Source organism: Folsomia candida, unplaced genomic scaffold (genome assembly GCF_002217175.1).
Source record: "Folsomia candida strain VU population unplaced genomic scaffold, ASM221717v1 Fcan01_Sc004, whole genome shotgun sequence".
Taxonomy (NCBI): Eukaryota; Metazoa; Arthropoda; class Collembola; order Entomobryomorpha; family Isotomidae; genus Folsomia; species Folsomia candida.
The window spans coordinates 9801446-9819422 of record NW_019091196.1 but is presented as its reverse complement, the minus strand read 5'-3'; the positions used below and the strand labels follow the sequence as shown (position 1 = coordinate 9819422).

The 17977-nt window shown below is 36.5% G+C and overlaps 5 protein-coding genes and 1 long non-coding RNA gene across 17 annotated transcripts; 5 read left to right on the top strand and 1 right to left on the bottom strand.

Moving 5' to 3' along the window:
- The first annotated feature begins 1766 nt into the window (after positions 1-1766).
- Positions 1767-2834, top strand: LOC110849364 (glycine-rich cell wall structural protein 2). Of its 2 annotated transcripts, none has more exons than XM_022096769.2 (6): positions 1767-1910; positions 1973-2030; positions 2096-2264; positions 2340-2417; positions 2483-2538; positions 2591-2834. In XM_022096769.2, the coding sequence occupies exons 1-6, from the start codon at positions 1899-1901 to the stop codon at positions 2683-2685; spliced, it is 468 nt and encodes a 155-aa protein (XP_021952461.1). In that variant the 5' UTR covers positions 1767-1898; the 3' UTR covers positions 2686-2834. The 2 variants fall into 2 exon arrangements, with proteins under 2 accessions (XP_021952461.1, XP_035707198.1); XM_035851305.1 differs by having other exon boundaries at positions 1973-2036.
- A 1381-nt stretch (positions 2835-4215) lies between these two features.
- Positions 4216-5405, top strand: LOC110848883 (glycine-rich cell wall structural protein). The gene is made up of 6 exons (XM_022096225.2): positions 4216-4301; positions 4382-4433; positions 4513-4675; positions 4746-4823; positions 4895-5038; positions 5237-5405. The coding sequence occupies exons 1-6, from the start codon at positions 4290-4292 to the stop codon at positions 5259-5261; spliced, it is 474 nt and encodes a 157-aa protein (XP_021951917.1). The 5' UTR covers positions 4216-4289; the 3' UTR covers positions 5262-5405.
- Positions 5406-5616: 211 nt separating this feature from the next.
- On the top strand, positions 5617-6902 carry LOC118435493. Its single transcript, XR_004834805.1, has 2 exons — positions 5617-5758; positions 6663-6902. It is a non-coding gene; the product is annotated as an uncharacterized LOC118435493 (long non-coding RNA).
- Positions 6903-9116: 2214 nt separating this feature from the next.
- LOC110848756 lies at positions 9117-10413 on the top strand. Its single transcript, XM_022096061.2, has 5 exons — positions 9117-9326; positions 9441-9510; positions 9569-9790; positions 9863-9903; positions 9978-10413. Exons 1-5 carry the CDS (start codon positions 9312-9314, stop codon positions 10236-10238), a joined length of 609 nt encoding a protein of 202 aa, XP_021951753.1. The 5' UTR covers positions 9117-9311; the 3' UTR covers positions 10239-10413.
- A 2879-nt stretch (positions 10414-13292) lies between these two features.
- On the bottom strand, positions 13293-14574 carry LOC118435331. Of its 11 annotated transcripts, none has more exons than XR_004834708.1 (5): positions 14188-14574; positions 14067-14114; positions 13955-14002; positions 13794-13877; positions 13293-13731 (listed from the first exon to the last, which is right to left on the bottom strand). XR_004834708.1 is itself a non-coding variant. In XM_035851270.1 (5 exons), the coding sequence occupies exons 1-5, from the start codon at positions 14257-14259 to the stop codon at positions 13655-13657; spliced, it is 321 nt and encodes a 106-aa protein (XP_035707163.1). In that variant the 5' UTR covers positions 14260-14574; the 3' UTR covers positions 13293-13654. The 11 variants fall into 11 exon arrangements, 2 of the variants coding, with proteins under 2 accessions (XP_035707163.1, XP_035707164.1); XR_004834706.1 differs by having other exon boundaries at positions 13794-13897; positions 13969-14002; XR_004834710.1 differs by having other exon boundaries at positions 13969-14002.
- A 440-nt stretch (positions 14575-15014) lies between these two features.
- LOC110849483 lies at positions 15015-16354 on the top strand. The gene is made up of 5 exons (XM_022096894.2): positions 15015-15167; positions 15282-15518; positions 15599-15619; positions 15690-15769; positions 15843-16354. Exons 1-5 carry the CDS (start codon positions 15153-15155, stop codon positions 16075-16077), a joined length of 588 nt encoding a protein of 195 aa, XP_021952586.1. The 5' UTR covers positions 15015-15152; the 3' UTR covers positions 16078-16354.
- The last annotated feature ends 1623 nt before the right edge of the window (positions 16355-17977 follow it).

The window sequence follows — 17977 nt, the reverse complement described above, 5'->3', positions numbered from 1 at the left end:
TTAGATGTTTCAAACTGCAAACGTAATCCAAACCTTGACAAATCAATAAAGTTTTAGTAATTATTTATATAAAAATGTGAGACATTGAATCAATTAGTTGACCACCGCATTTTCTATCAGCGAAAAATCATTGAAATATTTGATTTGATTAATTCCACTCTACAAAAAGTTGCATGATATCAAAGATCATGTATTTGATTTATCTAGTTTACTGCAAACTTGACGTTTTCCTTGCATTTGTTGTTCACCTGTCTAAAAAGCATCCAAGGTCACGTTTTCCTACAGATTTTTAAAGCCTTCTTAAGTATTTTTTGTACAGATTAAGAAGGAGAAGAATGTGACACTTGTTACATCCATGGAGGCATTTATTCCTAAATTGGATATATAGCGATCAATAACAATTATTATATGGTGCTTATTTTACTTACCAGAACCAATATGAGCGAAAAGTGTATATTACAAGACCACTCTATTTTTTGCAATAAATTCTTGACCCATAACTGATAAAGAAGAATCAAGGCAAACCAAAATCAAAGGACCGCACCGCCTAATGGATATTTACGTACGACGAGTGTGTAATGTCACAAGTAGCAGCAAGCAAGGTGTGGAATCACGAATAATCACGACGATACATACCAAATTGACTGTCACATTTAATTATGGTTATCATCAAAAATCTATCATCATCATCTCAGATATTAGACCGACCACGAGCTCAACAATTATTATTGCTGACTTATTAATTACAATGTATGCATGTAAGGGATTGCAATGCATCTTGCTAATTACCATTTTTTTGCAACTTGTTACGTTAGGGCTTAATATTTTTTTTGTGAGGGAAGATGCTCATATTTATGCTAATATTATGTAATTCATAATTTCGTCAGAATTAATTTAATATATGAACCCTTCAATTATTTATTAAATTCTGCTATGTAGCGATTGCAAACTTTTATGTTTCTTAGTCTCACTTTTTCTATTTTTTTCACAAATGGAAATAAATTACCAGGGTAGAACCAGGAGGATAAAAATAGCGATGTAATCTCAAAATAAATAAGGTAAAGTACCACACACAAAGCATGAAAAGTCATAAATTACTCTGGATAAATAATGAGTTGGAATATTCTTATGAAGGTCGAAAGATGTAACGCCAGACAAAAGTGATAAAAATAAAACCACTTTTGACGAACCTTTTAGGTAGAAAAATGTTGAAGCAAATGTTCCGTGTTTTTTTTCGTGTCGTCTTCATCACGTAAATAGATAAACGGGTGAAGTAATCAAATTAGATTTCCCGAGTAAGGACAAAAGTGGACCAACAAGTTTGTCTTATTGACCAAAATTCTGGCCAAGTATGAACCAAATTTTACCTCATTTTAATCCTATATTCCAATTTTTTTTTACCTAGTCGGAACGAATGTATGGATTTATAGCAAGTTTATTGGACCGGCACAAAGTCAACTATAAAGATTGGGATGGTCGCTGATTAGTTATTGGATGAATTTGTTTGCAACTTTTTCTGAAGAAAAGCGTTTGCAGTGTTTGTATTTTTATTTTTACCTGGTTTTGGATTACCTAATTAGGGAACGAGTTAAGCTTTAATTGTTATGCAGGAAGGGGAGCAACATTCTGACGAGAGTGGTTTGGTAAATACAGAATGATACCATTTTTGCACCTTTGGCTATATCATGTATTAAGTTTGTTCGTTATGATGTCCCAAGAACCTAATGCGGGACGGCAGACCACCATTAAATCAATTTTATTTGTATAAATATCGGACAGTAAATGTCCAGTTTTTGTTTCACGTACGTAGGAACTGTTGGAGTATAAAAGGGGACTAGAAACTGACAAAGCTTATCCAGTCGCTTCAATTCGATTCATATGAAAATATCGTTTGAAACATGAAAATTTTCGTAAGTTTATTTTTCGGTTAATTTTGATATGAATTCCTTAAAAGTTTAATATTTTTTCTCAGGTCATAATAGCTCTCTGTGTTGGTGTGGCCATTGCTGGCAGCATCCATGGAGGTGGAGGTAGAGGTAGTAAATATTATTTGTATTTAATATTGACCTGGAATTATTTACTTTTTAATATGCAGGTGGTTATTCAGGAGGCTATTCTTCTGGGGGTGGGGGAGGTTATTCCTCTGGGGGTGGAGGCTATTCCCGAGGGGGAGGAGGAGGAGGGGGAGGAGGAAGTGCCGCCCGTCGACCCCACCGAACTTACGTTTACAATGTGGGAGGAGGATCATCTGATGCTGGTTTGAGGTCTGTTTATCGATATTTTTTGCAATTTCAATAGTGAGATTTTTAGGTTAAACAACTTTTCATGCATATTTTCAGATTTTTACCGTATAGCGCCGGTGAAGGGCTTCGCACAGGACCTGTTGGCGGAGGTGGTGATGGTGGTTCGACAATTATGTAAGATTCCGATAAGCTTGGTGTTAATGAGACGATACACATGAGGCTAATTTAATTTCGAATAGCATCCGTTCCGGAGGAGGTGGTGGTGGTGGTGGAGGCGGTGGGGGCGGTTATTCAGGTACCAATTAATTGTATTTGAAGACTGTTTTATATTAAAAATTGTTTTACAGGAGGTGGCTACAGCGGTGGTGGACATTCAGAGGGTGGTTCCGGCATTGGTTTTGGCTATTCTGGTGGTTCGTCGGGTGGAGGCAGTGGCTGGTAAATATTTCAATCAGCACGTGTCGGATACTAAAATTTGTATTGGTTTTTGCTAAGTTCGATAATAAGTATGTTCAATTTAATTGACAATGTAAAATTGAAATTCAGAAATTATGATGTAAATTGAATAAATATTCTATTCGACAATTAATACATATTGTGTATGCATCAATGTTATTGTATATTATGCAAGCATCAATGATCATGGATAAATTATCGCTGCAAAATGAAACATGGTCATTAATAATATACTAAATTTCGTAAACTCGCACTATTTATTTCACATCATAAACCTGCGATTTATTGCACGAACTGGTACACAAGTTCAGACTTGCAGCATGCAAAATTATTGTAGGATCTATCTATGCATATAATGTATGGTGATTGGCACGTGAGCTGCTTATTCATACGTTTATTTATTATTGGACCTATCAGTCGTAAGGATATAATTAGCCAAAGCTTTTAGCAAATCGTAGATTTTATTTCTTACAGATTAGCATAAATTATTCACAATAGAAAATTATTGGGCATACATACGTACATTTTGTGATCTTATGTCATGTTGTGCAACTTAAAGTCTCATCAATATGTACATATTTAAATGTATTACAATACAATAATTATTAAATACAGATTTCTATTAAGCTAGGACGGGTCTAAAAATAATTTTTTTCAATTTTAATTCGCATAATAATTCATAAACTTACTGTCACTGCAACCATTTATTTTATTACAGTGATGTCAGTTATATAGTTCAGGTTTTATCAAGCCAACTTTTATTAGAGTTCATGTCCAACATGGATAAAATCATGCTATAAAAATATTTTATAACTTTGAATCATAATCGATTATAATCAAACGCATGCATGCTCTAATTTTATAATCTTTGTAATATTCGTAGTCATATCTGGTTTAGATTAATAAATTGCCTCTGAATTTTTAAATAAATCCTGCACATTTCTTGTGATGGCAAGGTTGGTTTTACAACTTTCAATCTTTATTATCATCTAAACGTGACCACCGCAGCTCAGCAGTTTCCTATGCAAGCAGGTACTAAATATCCAATATTTATAACAAGTCTGGCTGGAATGCTACTTAATTAGTTGTCATAAAACAAATAACGCTTTGCGTGGTAAACTTTTTTCGACTAGGAAAAGGAGTGCGAATTTTTATATTTTTGATGCCAAATCTTGCCTTGATGCACATTAAAGTTGCCACTAATTTACATGGATAAAGAGCAAAATAGTTAGTATGCAGTTGCAATACAATGCTAAAAATGGTTACCTAAAAGTTGTCATCATCACAATACACATGCCGACAACATGTATATACGAATGTAATACAACTATTTACGATGGCCATACATTTAAGTAAGGCAGACAGACGCAGATGCTCCACATTAAACACGAAATAAAAATTCTTAATGAGATGACCAACCATCAAAATAGGTTTCATACCTACACCTAAACGCAAATTAAGACGAATATTGTGGAAAATCGTGCCACGTGAATTGTCCAGAAATGGTCCTTGACAAGTATAAAAGGGAATGGGAACCCTCCAAAGAGTATCCAGTTCAAGATATCACTTCTTAAGACAACCAAACCAAACATGAAAACTTTGGTAAGAGAAGAATATTTTGTAGTAAAGATACATTTTTTGGAAATTTCGGAGTTATAAAACTTTGAATTTCTACCCAACAGATTATCCTCTCCCTCTGCGCTGCAGCATTTGCTGGCAGCATCCACGGTGGTGGTAAGAAGAAATTGTTTCCTGGAAATATATTTCTGGAAATATATTAATTGTTTCACTATTTATTTATTAATTTTAATAGGTGGTGGTGGTGGCTACTCAGGTGGCGGCGGCGGCGGCGGTGGTGGTGGTGGTTATTCCCGAGGGGGTGGCGGAGGTGGCGGCGGAGGAGGACAAGCCGCCCGACGACCTCATCAAACTTATGTTTTTAATACCGATGATGGTGGTTCCGATGCTGGTTTGAGGTTAGCGTGTTTAAATTTTAAAAAAAACAGTTTACGAAGAGAAAATATGTGTATGAATGAATGTTTCCAGATACTTGTCCTTCGCCCAAGGTGCCGGTTTGCAAACTTCCGCTATTGGAGGAGGTGGAGACGGTGGTTCAACCATCATGTATGCAACATCTCGCTAACAAATTAATCAATTTCTGAAAAAAGATGATTATTGACGATTTATTTATTTAGCATCCGAGGAGGAGGAGGTGGTGGTGGTAACGGCGGCGGTGGCAGCGGTGGGGGTGGCTCTTCCCGAGGAGGAGGAGGTGGTGGTGGTGGCTTAGGATTCGGATACTCTGGATCCAATGGAGGCGGAGGTGGTGGCAGTGGATGGTAATCAAATAGCCGGCAAAAATAACTCCAAACTCTTCAAAAATTTCTTCTTTGAAACTTTCTTTCATTCGCATAAAATTTTTGTAAATTCGACAATCGCATGTCACAAGTTCAAATTGTATAAAATAAATCGTACCACTATTTGATACTCTTTTAAACAAAGATGAATAACGATAAATAGCCCATAACTCTTTACAGGGTGATCTATCCTAAAAGGCAATGAATTGATTCATCCTGGGTCTATCCTTATTGGACGGATAGAAAAACTGACCAAAATCATGCGACCACAAGTTTTTTTGTATTATTGAATTTTATTCTCAAACTGTATTCCCTTGCCGTGAATAAAACGTTTGGTTGACAAAAATTAGTCAAAAAATGCCCAAGTAATTGCCATCCAAAGGCGACCATCTCATAAAACATTTTTCCTAAAGGACGATTGTCACAAACGAAAATTGTGGAGAAGTTGAAATTTTCCGGATATATCCGGATGAAAATATCAATTTGCGATGCCCCCCAAAAAGTTATCGCGTACCATTCTTCGAAAAATCGACCCCCTGACAAGCTAAAAAAACCTCCAAGCAACTTCGCGGGGCCTTTTAAGACGGCATTATTACATAAAAGCCAGACTCTAATGAACGATTGGCATATAATTTTTAGCCCGAACTAGGGCTTATGTAATCGACCTGTCCGTCTGTCTGTCTTACCATAACTCTCGAAGGAGTAGGCTGATTTTTACCAAATTTGATACAGACATGCATCTGGGCAACGACCGAGTTCGAAGATGGGTATTAGTGTTTCTCACGGGTCGGGTTCTTGCAAATCCGAAACCCGAACCCGATACTACTGATCCGAAACTTGAGGGCAACCCGAACCCGAAGAACCCGAAACCCGTTTGCAAGGATCCGAACCCGAACTGGCGGATCAAATCCCGAACCCGAAAAACCGAATATATTTTAACTTTAAGGGGTGACTGGCTTTTTAGCCTAAAGGTTTCAAACAAACAATACTTCTGTAAATATGACCGAGGAATTATAATTAAGCACATTTCTGCATTAGTACATAACGCATTTTAAAATGTGAATCTTAATTCCTCGACCATAATAATGCAATCTCAAAAAATCGACCATGGATAATGGCTTTCCGTGACATTCAGAAATTTTTAAATCAGTTGAAAACTGAAAATGATTTTCAGTTTCAAGTTTCCAATATTAAAGTAAGCTCAAGCTAACTATTTAGCAAATTTTTGATAAAAAAATATATTTTATTTCAATATTCAAACCATAACACTAATTGAAGACACTTGTGAAAAGAAGTTACGACAATTAAAAATTTGAATTATTTAATGAATTACTGCAGCATAACCGTCGTAGCAAGTGTGGTTAACACTTTATTTTCTTTTTTAATGTTTTCGTATTCGTTGTGGCAAAAAGTTCTTGTTGGTTCGGGTTTCGGGTTCTTAGTCGGAACCCGAACCCGACCCGAACCCGAAATTTTGGGCTCACATTTCTCGGACCCGAACCCGAACCCGAAAGTTTCGGGTTCTGAAATTTCGTATCCGAAGCAGGACCCAAACCCGAAGTAAGAACCCGAACCCGTGAGAAACACTCGATCAAAAAACATTTAGACCAATGAGTGGTACCCTGGACACGATTATCACCTCGAAAGTATCCCTTGTTAGCTAACTTTTAATTTCAAGTTCTTTGATGAGAAGCCACTAATTGTAAGTATTACCGTGCCGGATTTCATGTTTTTAACGCAATTTCTAAAAATAGATATGGATCACCTCTCTCCCAAATTTCACTTCGATATGACGATTTTGAAAAATCAGTATGGGTCACCCCATAGGGTCCATCAAGATTAAAATTGTTCCAACCTAAATTCAGTTTTTTCTGTTACAATCCACTAGCAACCTTTGTTCCAAATTTCAACTACGTACTACAAATTTTAGAAATCCGTCGGGTCTCCCAGGTTTAAAATTTCTGAAACTCCATTCCAATTTAAACGCTTTGAGGTCAGTCGCAATCTTCATACTAAAATTACTGAAAATTATTACTATAGATATTTTTCAAGCTACAAATATTTTACTTACACTTAAATAATTTAACCTGCTCTAAAGGTTCTTGGTAGTTAAGGGCAACGCATTTGGATAGTAATGACCCCCACCGGCCAACTACTTGGCCGATCATGCCCACCTCCGAACTCATCCTTACTTTTGACCCGAAGATGAAGTGTGCAAAATTTCAAGTCGATAGCTTTTGTTTAAAGAGAGTTATCGTGCGCACAGACGGACGCACAGACGGACGGACAGACATCTTGGTAAATCTATAAGGCCATCTTAAAAGGCCTAAAAATGCCTCCAAATTGCCATATTTCTTCTCTAAAATTTTCCTCCATTAGCATCAATTCTTTGCAAAATTCAAAAAATCGCATGTCACAAGTTCAACAAATTGTAAAATAAATCGTACCACTATTTGATACACTTTTAAACAAAGATGAATCACGATAAATAGCCCATAACTCTTTATTGCCGTCAAAGTTACCACATCCCTTTACACAACAATGGACTCACATATTTTCTCAAAAATATTACAAGAAACAACAATGGCGACACACACACACGGCCCTGCCACGTATGTATTAAAAATTGTAGTCAATGGTCATTGTCAACTAAAAACATTTGCCTACTTCCAAAAAAGCCGTTCACGCAACAACTCCACTCCATTGTTACGTTATGCCATAAAATTTCCATTTTCGTGATAGCAAATCTCACATTTATTTACTTATTTACTATTCAATCGAAATATTTTGAAGTGCAGGGCAAACGGAATAGAAAAAAAATATTTACCATTTCCACTAAACCAATATTATTACAACCGTCGTCTTAAAGAAAATAAATCTACACTTAATTTGCCTGCATTAACTCGATCTTAAAGTTTAATGAGTGTCCATGCACTAGATTGTGCCACTTAATTTCTTCGCATCGTCCCTTATTCATCACTTCTTCACCTTCCATTCAGTAAAATTACATCAACAAATCACCACATATATATCTTTGATATCGTAAAGAGCATCATCATTATTGCCATCATCATCATAATTATCCTCGCTACGGTCAATCCATGTCATGTCTTCTGCTGTTAACACTCGACTCGTTTATTTTTATTTCACTCTTGTTCATCTGTCCCATCTGCCTGTCAAGTCACGCCAGCCACAAATAGGTAACGTTACTTTACTTACTTTAAGTCTTCCCATTCAGCTTATTCTCCTTTTCCTTTCGATGTCAAGGACGGAGTAAGCATCATGATGACGATATTATTAAAGAAGAACAAGAATTATTGAGTTATTGCGATCGGAGCAGATATGGATAAAGTTGACCAGACTAGTTACATATATTACCTATTTTTTATGTGTGTGTATTGCCTTTTTCATGCAAATCCATAATATGCAGCAATAAGGGCAAGATTCCATTCGTGGTTACGTTATGAGACTTATTATTATTCAAGAAAATGATGAGATTCCATGAAGGTGTGTATACGCACATTATGCATTAAATAATGCAACTTTGCAAATTATACCAAAGACTGGTTCTACCTATTTAAATACAGTGACGCTAATAATGCAATCATCGTATCATCTTTACGAACGACTACTTGAAGTAATCATGGGTAGCCTCCTTCATCAAAAGTATCCAAAAGTGTGTACATATGTACATACGTAGGATTTGGATGTATTGGATTTTTGTAAAGAACGCTGAATAGCACCTTTAATTCAAGGAACTCGTCAACACCATCCTCCGTTCATCCTTATGATTAGGTTATTATCTGTAAATGTTAAATTATTATAGAATTCGTAGATGCAGCTAACGTTTCCAAATTACATGCTACACAAGTTTGCATCATTATATTGAACACAGTAACACCATGCAGAACTGACTGAGCAAGAAGAATGGGCCAATGTTTTGGTGTTGTCATCACCGTGGTCGTCGGCCCATGTTATCAACACGTATTTTTGTATGGATTGGTATTCAATGAATCAGAAACGGGAGGACAAGGATATCCCAACGTTTACTTGGTGGTTAATAAGGAATTGTGTTTGAAAAGAGTGGGTGGACTTGAGTTGGTTGTTTTATTGGCAAAGGTTTAAAAGGGGTTTGAGTGCAGGGGTCGTGGAGTCAGTTTTTGTTGGGAAGTGTTGGACTACTCAGGTGAAGCGGAAATTAGTGGCGATTTTTATTTATTGGAAGGGATTTAGTAATAATTAATAGATAATCGGAATGAAATTTCTAGTGGTAAGTGTAAAAAATTTGAAATTTCTGGTTCTTCAAAATTTTGAATTTTAATTCCTAAAAATTATGTGTGATTAAACGAACGACATTTAAATACGAGCGTTTTGTCATTCTCAGGTTCTTGTCGCCGTCGTGGCGTACGCTCACTTAGGAAATTGTGGCGTCGGAGTTTTGACACCTGCGATAGGTATTAACTTGGTGAAATTTTTCTATTTTTTCGGAAACTTATGTGTAATATTTTTCAGAGGCTGAGGCTTTGAGATTGTGGCATTCTTATTGCAATGGTGCCAGCGAAGGAGGTACTGACGGGTCCACGTTTATTTATTGTAAACGATCCAATGAAAATTATGAGGAGTCCCTGCAACACAACGTTGAGCTTCCAAGAGGTCAAGAACAAGGGCAGCAAGTAGTGTTTGTCCAGCCACCAAGCTACCATTATAAACACGACGTTATCGTCTCTGGAGGCGGTAAGTTGCCAAATATTTTACTCGGGTGCCAAAAAATTAGATAATAACACTTATCTTTTTATGCCTTTTCAGGTGGTTCTGCTCCCAAGACTGTCATCTACGTTAAACCAGCCGTAAGTTTTTGCATTCATATCAGTTTAAGTTGATTACATGTCAGAATGTTACATATTTGTGTAACAATTTCCAGAAAAACACCAACGAAGTCAACATCGTTGACCAGACTCGGCCAAACGCTGCCCCACAGAAGCCCACTCTCTTCTTTTTGAAGGGAGGTCACGGTGGGGAAAGTCAAACCCAAGTCGCTGCTCAGCCACAGCAGCCACAACCTACACAATCCGGTTACAATTATCCTCCTCCCACTCAAAATGGCTACAATTACCCAACCCCCAGACCCACCCCACAAAGTGGGTACAACTACAACGCCCCACAAAGAGGACTTCGGTATTAAAGGAGCAATAGATTAAATTATTTAGCTCTTTATATTTTCTTATGTACCTTCTTATATTTATTTTTACGCAATGTTTCAGTATTGTAAATTGTATTCTTCTCAGGCGTGAATTGCCAAATTGTAAGGCTTACTTTCTAGATTCCAGGAATAATAAAATTTTATGACAACTGTTGAATGAGAGGTTGGATGCTATTTGTAGCGTTTATCCATGTAGGTAAATATCTCGGAACTCGAATTTTTACATTGTCACTGATATTTACATATTCTGTAACTCTATGGGCAATAATGCCTGAAAGGATTTGTGATCCAATTAATCAATCAATCAATCAATCAATGTAGGTATCTTTTTGAAAGAGGTAGAAAATGATATGACGAAAAATTAGCTATAATCAAGTTGTAGTTGTAATTAAATATGTATATTTGGAATTTTCAGCACTGTAATTTAGCACAATTGTAATTAGCACAACTGAGGAATGCCTATGCTTTCTTTCTAAAAATTTCCAATCATTTCCGGTGAAGGTAAGAATTTGCAGTTACCACACATCGCTTTATTTTGAGTTAATTAACGCATTTTTGATTTTTCGTACCACAAATGATTGAACAATAGTGTACTGTTTGTACTCTGAGGTTATTTAGTTTTATTGTCCGGCTTCCATGCCCAGTATGTTGTACATTTCTTCTTCTCCGTTGGTGGTGAATCTCCATCGAATCTACCGTTCCATCTGGTATTGGTTGCCTCGTCTCTAGTTTTGACGGTAGGATGATCTAAAGGGGCCACAGGTGTGTCCTTCTTAGCATAGGACCGAGATAACGGCGTTCGCCGCTGTGGGGTTGGTGGTCCACCGAAAATCCCAGGGAAAGTTCGAGTCTTGTTGCCTTTATAGTTCAGATCCGTTGTCCTGATCGTCTGGACTTGAATTTCACGTTCAACTCCATCTTCTACGACCATTTCTTCGGGATTTCCATCTCCTTCACCATCAGAATGAATTTCCATGCCCATGTCGTTAATGCGGTGGGGATTGTCTAACGCTTGTATCGTTTAGAGTTGGGAGAAGTTAAAGTGCACGAATCTTTTAATTTTTATCGGTACTACATGTTTTTATGTCGGATGCATGCAATTTATTGAATTTGCATTCAGTAGCCTCATTGCTCACGATTGCTTGACATTAAGTATCTAGGTAACGCTTGGCTCTTTTAACGGTTGCGACAAATGGTGGAGTTACAAAAAAAATATTCATTTTTAATTTCGTTGGTACTTCTCCCATGGTCCAAAGTACCAACGACTTTGACCCTTAATAACTTTTCAATGGGCAGACATAGAGACTTAATTCTGAAAGATGAAATCATCGTAATTTTTATATTGATTTTTTAAGCTCAAAATCTCGAGGGTATTATGTTTTATAGTAAACTTGAAATTTCCAATGTGCAGCCTTTATTTAGCCCGAGTCAGGCGTTCGGTCAAAACTATTTACTGGTGGAATGGCATATTTTTGAAAAAATCTGTGTGGATTAGGCCCTACGGTCTCACCCGTTGTCAAAATTTCAACTTCCTACGACAAATTTGGGACTTTTCTATGGCATTCAATATTTTTTTAGTCAACCTCTAACCACTTAAAATACCCCCACCGACCTAACCGATCACGTCTATCTTCGAACTTATCCTTATTTTTGACCCGAAGACGAACTTCGCAAAATTTTAAGTCGCTAGCTTGTGTTTAAGAGAGGTATCATGCGCACAGGCAGACATCTTGACAAATCTACAACCCCATCTGAAAAGGCCTAAAAATTAGGTTTCCCATTGTAATAATGTTAACCACCCATGACATTTTCAACAGCTTTTATTTTTTGGAACCTGCGCTGACTCCATTTAGCCTGAGTCAAGGATCTGTCCCGAACTAGGTTAGTCTGAGCTCGCGTCTAATTTTTTTCGAAACCGACATTACCAACCTCCGTGGAGTGGATAGTTAAATGTTTATTATATATTTTCTATTATTTGGCATTTTAACTTCATATTCTTTCATGAGAAGCTATTAAGTATCACCGTGCCGGATTTCATATTTTTAAAGCAATTTCTAGAAATCGGTATATCACCCCATAGGGTCTCTCAAGATGAAAATTTTTCCAACTTGAAATCATTTTTATCTATTAGAAGTCATTAGCTACCTCTGTACCAAATTTCAGCTTTCTACGACAATTTCGAAATATTATCCCAACTACTCACATGACCCCCACCGGTCCACCACTTTACCGATTTCGCCCATCTTTGAACCCGCTTCCTAACTTTGTCCGATATGTGCACGGTAAGAATTTCAAGTCAATCGGTTCAGCCATTTTTACTAACGTGTTTACGGACGGACGGACGGACATGACGGTTCCATAAGCCCTGCCTCGGGCTAATAAAAATGAAAATTTATTTTATAACTCGGCCATTTGTCGTAACCCAAGATTCCTAGACTTTTTAGTATGTTTCCGTGGAGTGAATGTATTCGAATTATGTAATGAGGTTGTCCAAGGATAGGCCGTGTTTTAAAAATTATTAAAAATTTGCGAGTTGGGGACAGGCACACATTTTTTGGCGTTGTCACCCGTTGTTGGGTGAGTGAGAAATTATTTTTCTGTTGAGTTTTTCATTTCTAACTCGATTGCACATGTGATCTTGACCACTTGTGCCCTCCATAATTTAGTATATTTCCAAATTTTTAGAAGAAAATCGTTTCAGAAAGTTGTATGTAGTCCAGTGCATGCAGATTTCAGATTTCAAAAATTTTTACATCAGGAGTATCTTTTCGGAAAAATCAAAATTTTAAAAAAGTCGAGCTTGATATTCGGCTAAGAAAACTATCTGGGAGTATAGTGGTGCAAGAATTCCCATAATCCGAGTAAAATTGGATTTTTGGTGAGGGTTTGAACGAGTCAAAACAGGCTTTTTTCGTGGTCAATGGCAGAAATTCATAGCTTTGAAATGGCATTAATGGCATTAATTAATTAATGGCAGAAATGGTCATCAATATCACATACATATGGGTTCGAGTTAGAAATGAAAAACTCCACAGAAAAATAATTTCTCACTCACCCAACAACGGGTGACAACGCCAAAAAATGTGTACCTGTCCCCAACTCGCAAATTTTTAATAATTTTTAAAACACGGCCCGTCCTTGGACAACCTTATTACATTATCCTAATACATTTCTTCCACGGAAACAAGCTAAAAAGTTTAGGAATCTTGGTCGTAACCTTATAGACTGATCAGGGTCCTTTGACTGTTTCCTTGGAGGATTTCTAGACATGGATTTCTGACATAGATTTCTAGACAATCCTCCAAGGAAACAGTCAAAGGACCCTGAGACTGATAAAGTGTCAAATAATCTTGCTTATTGCTAGATGCTTAAAGTCGAGAAATCCTGGTTTCCATGCGTCATAACGCGTCAGTGATTTTACAGTGATTATATGTACGTTTGGTTAATAATGTCCATGTTGACTTGAAAAAAGTGACTGCAAATAAACATACATATTTTAAATAAAATTTAAAATAAGTCAATTTCATCAAAAAAAACCTGTCTCATGAAGAGCGATATGACGCACCCTGTGATGTTTCCTCCCTAGAACAACTCCCCTTAGATTATAGCCCTCTCTCCATTCTGATCCATGGTTAATCATACTAATTAGTAATTATTCGTATACTTAATATTTCGTACTAGATATTTAAGTATTTTACTTTTATTTCTTTACCGGCAACTGCTTACGTGAAAATCCATCTTTGGTCCTGTCGATTAATTCGAATCATTACATCACTACCACGCAGACGCACACACAATGTAGATGGTTACCTGATCCGTCCAAACAGGTGCAATTTGTAGTTGCACAATCCTGTAAATCTGAATATTAATTGATAATTAGCATACGCGTATGCATAATCTGAGCATTATGAAAAGTATTATTCTTCCTTACAGAAGTTTTAGTTGGGGGAAGTTCTCCCATCACAAAGTTTGTCTGGGTACAAAATACAAACCCAATCGTCATAATGATAACTCATTTTCTAGGCAATTGCAACCTTTGCACAAAGTCAATCCCTTCGTCTAACATAACATGATTAATTATTCGTGACATATTTTATTCCATAAAAGAATGAACATTCGTGTCAAATCGACTTAGCAATAAATGTACCAAAATCCTTCCATTGAACGAAACAGCAAAAACAAGATCAAAAACTTGGTGTCACGTCAAAGAAATGTTGTAAATGAGTGGATGGATGAGGTCCACATTTTTCCAATAATTTCAGTAGGGAGTAAATATCTTAATGCATAGATAAGTACACTATCTTTTTATGCGTTATTAGGGGTGGGATATTATTTGGTTTGTAAATTAATAAATTGCTCATCATCTTGTCCACGTAATTGTATTTATGTACATGTGTTCGTGTTTATCCAACCATGTCGATTGTCGATCTCATCATGTCTGCAGGCTGTCGACCTTTATCACGATTGTGCAGTCGCACATATTTTACAACTCCACCAATTCTGCTGAATATCATTTTACCTAAAAGCATGACAAACCAGCTTAATTGCTAACGATGAGCATATTGATTCATGTCGACGTTTAGTGCGATATCAACTTATCTTACAGGATTTGTGCCATGTTTCCTTATGTGTAGTACAAATTGCAGAATTAACCTAGCTCACGAGTCTGAAGGCCGTCTCGCCATGAAGGGATGAAGACCCAAATTCACTTTAATCAGATTGAATTATGGACACTTTCTTAAATAAAAAGGGTCATCAAACGTTTTGCTTATTTTAGTTGAAAAGTTGTTCCTTGGGAATCAACTAGACTCGATCTGGTTTGTGCAGTGATATCTGTGTGACAGTAAAAAGTGGTTGTGTTACGGAAAATACAAAAATAAACTGCTCAGTGCAACGATGAGGGCTATTTTGGTAAATTAATTTATTAGATAATTCGATAATTACTAGAAAATTAGTGCAAAGTAAAACTGTTGATCAATAATTATTGTTAAAGATCAGTTAGTGATTAATTCCCCAAAATTCCAGATCTTGCTATCCGTGGTGGCTACGTCGTATGCAGGAGTGGGCGTGGTTACTCCGCAAATCGAAGCTGAGGCTTATCGTCTTTGGAACAAATTTTGTGAAGATGGCAGCGACGGTGGGATGGGTGAAGGTCTCGCCGTTTTCTGCAAGCGACCCCGTGGCATCAAAAAGCAATCGCTTCAACACAACATTGAACTTCCAAAAGGTTCAGGGGATGAACAGCAAATTGTTTTCGTCCAGGTAATATAAAATATAAATACGTAATATAATGACTTTTCGGATATTTTTGATAAGCAATTTATTTATTCATTACATTTCAGCCACCTTCGTACCATTACAAGGTAATCTAACTATTGTGGTATGCAAATTTAGAAAATTTCAAGCAATAATTTTCTGTTAATTTCATTTTAGCATGACGTAGTCGTCTCGGGCGGAGGGGTTGCCGCAAGAAGAACTGTCATCTATGTAAAAGCAGCCAAAAATACGCACGAGTAAGTTCACTAATTACTCTAATTATTACAAATTAAAGTCTACAATTAAAATTCTAATTTTCTAAAAAAACAGGGTCAATGTGCAAGATCGCACAACCGCTGGAGAAGTACCATCTAAGCCCACGCTCTTTTTCCTTAAGGGAAATCATGGCTCAGAATCCACCACGGACACGGACGCAGTTCCCGTGAGCCCACCAGATAACACGTACCTCCCACCAACCACTCCCCCAGACAACACCTACCTTCCACCCACCACCCAAAAACCGGGGTACAATTATGACGCTCCCGAAACGCAATTGAGCTATTAAACCATAATTTTAACGAGGAGCTTATATTTATATATTTATTTTTAGAGTATTTATTGTGAAATTACGTATGTATGAAAAGCTTAAGTCATGAGATACGCTTTTGAGCATTGTGATTCTGAAGGAGACGCATTTTGAAATTGATGTGGAACTATTTTTGTATTTAGTTTTATGTAATTATAATCTGCTTGTCTTGAAAAATCCTACTTTCAATTTCGCACCAAAGTTTGCAGACAGATTTCATAATAAAACTAGGTTTGGAGTACCTTACATACATGCATTTGCATAATAACTGCGTGCTTGGTCACAATGAATTCGAATGCATAAATCGAATTTCAAAATTCAATCAATCCACCATCAGCATCTGCCATTCATCGAATTTTAGCCTCTTCGTTGGAGTTTGCACTCTTATGAGTTTGAATACTAATTAAATTGAGCCTCGTTAACTTTTCCCAAGAACTTTGCACTTGATTTGTTCCCAAATCCATTCTGCAGAAGAGATTGAAATTGAAGTGAAGGGCTTGTTTCTCCCTCTTCATCTTCACGTGCATTGTTATTATGCATTTTTTTCCATCAATTGTTCAACTACAATATGAGTCGGAATGATTAAATAATGATAAAACGCATTATTTATTATTATCGTCAAATAATTTATCGCCAGCAGATCTCAGATGAGCATGAATAAATAAATAAACTAGCAAAAACAAGACTCGCACTCATTCTCCAAGTCTTAAATTTCAACTAGTTTCAATAAATTACAACTGTATTTGCCATCTTTTCATCCACATAATAAAATAATGCTTACCCCAAATGCATGCGAAATCAATGTTAAGAATTGGACAACGTAACTTGTTTACTTTATTTAAAAAAGGTAATGAGCTATCCATTTTAATGTAATCCTACACCGGCCGAACCATAATTACTTACAAGAAATACAAGGTGGCATTCGTGCGTATGTACATTTGAATTAATTAACATTTAAGAAGAATTATTAATATGTTGGTTTTGCTTAAGGTGAGCCACCTACAATTGCGCTAATTATACACTCATCAAATAATTTTTACATAAATGCACCATTTTCAAATTAAATGCATATATGTAATTAAATAGCTACCAAAAAAACGTGTGTACATACATGTGTTGTCCCTCAAATACATATAAAAATGCTCGAATTATGAGTACACAATTAACGAACGTGAACTAATAATATGCAAATAAATTATGTAACAGAGGTTGGAAATTCCATTGGAGATTCCAGTTAGGTAGTTTGCTCTTTATCAGTCCTATTTCGAAATTAAAACTGCTTTGCACCCTAAAATTTGGTGATTATAAAGTTATGAATAAAGTTATGAAATTCATTTTACAGCTTTTGTCCCATGCGTGATGCGATGCGATGTTGTCGTCCCCGTCATTCAGCCAGATTCAAGATCTCTTGTCTCCCAGGTTGATTGATAATGATGATGAAGTTGAAAACATGAAATAATTTTGCACGTCAAGTATTGTAAGTACTTTTTGCAAGATGGGTGCACTTGGGTGGTTGGTGAATGAAGTGCACAGCCCTTTCGCTTGGTCTGAGGTGACACACGATCGTCTCAATCAAATCTTCTCGAATCAACAATGGGATGACAAATTCAAATCCGTTCGTGTTTTTTGTTTGACGACGACTACGTATTTCTGTATTTTGCACTTGACTATCTATGTTTTCTGCAATGTTTGATTTGCTAAAAAGTGGGTTGTTTTTATGCAGCTGCAAGCACTACTACTGTAACTAGCCATGGCATAAATCTGTCCTTATTAAACTGGTCAAACAATATCATCGTTCATTTTTAACAATGGCTTCATCTTCTTCTTTTACATCTTTTTAGAGGGGACAATTCTATTATTATTGTATTTACATGTTGTT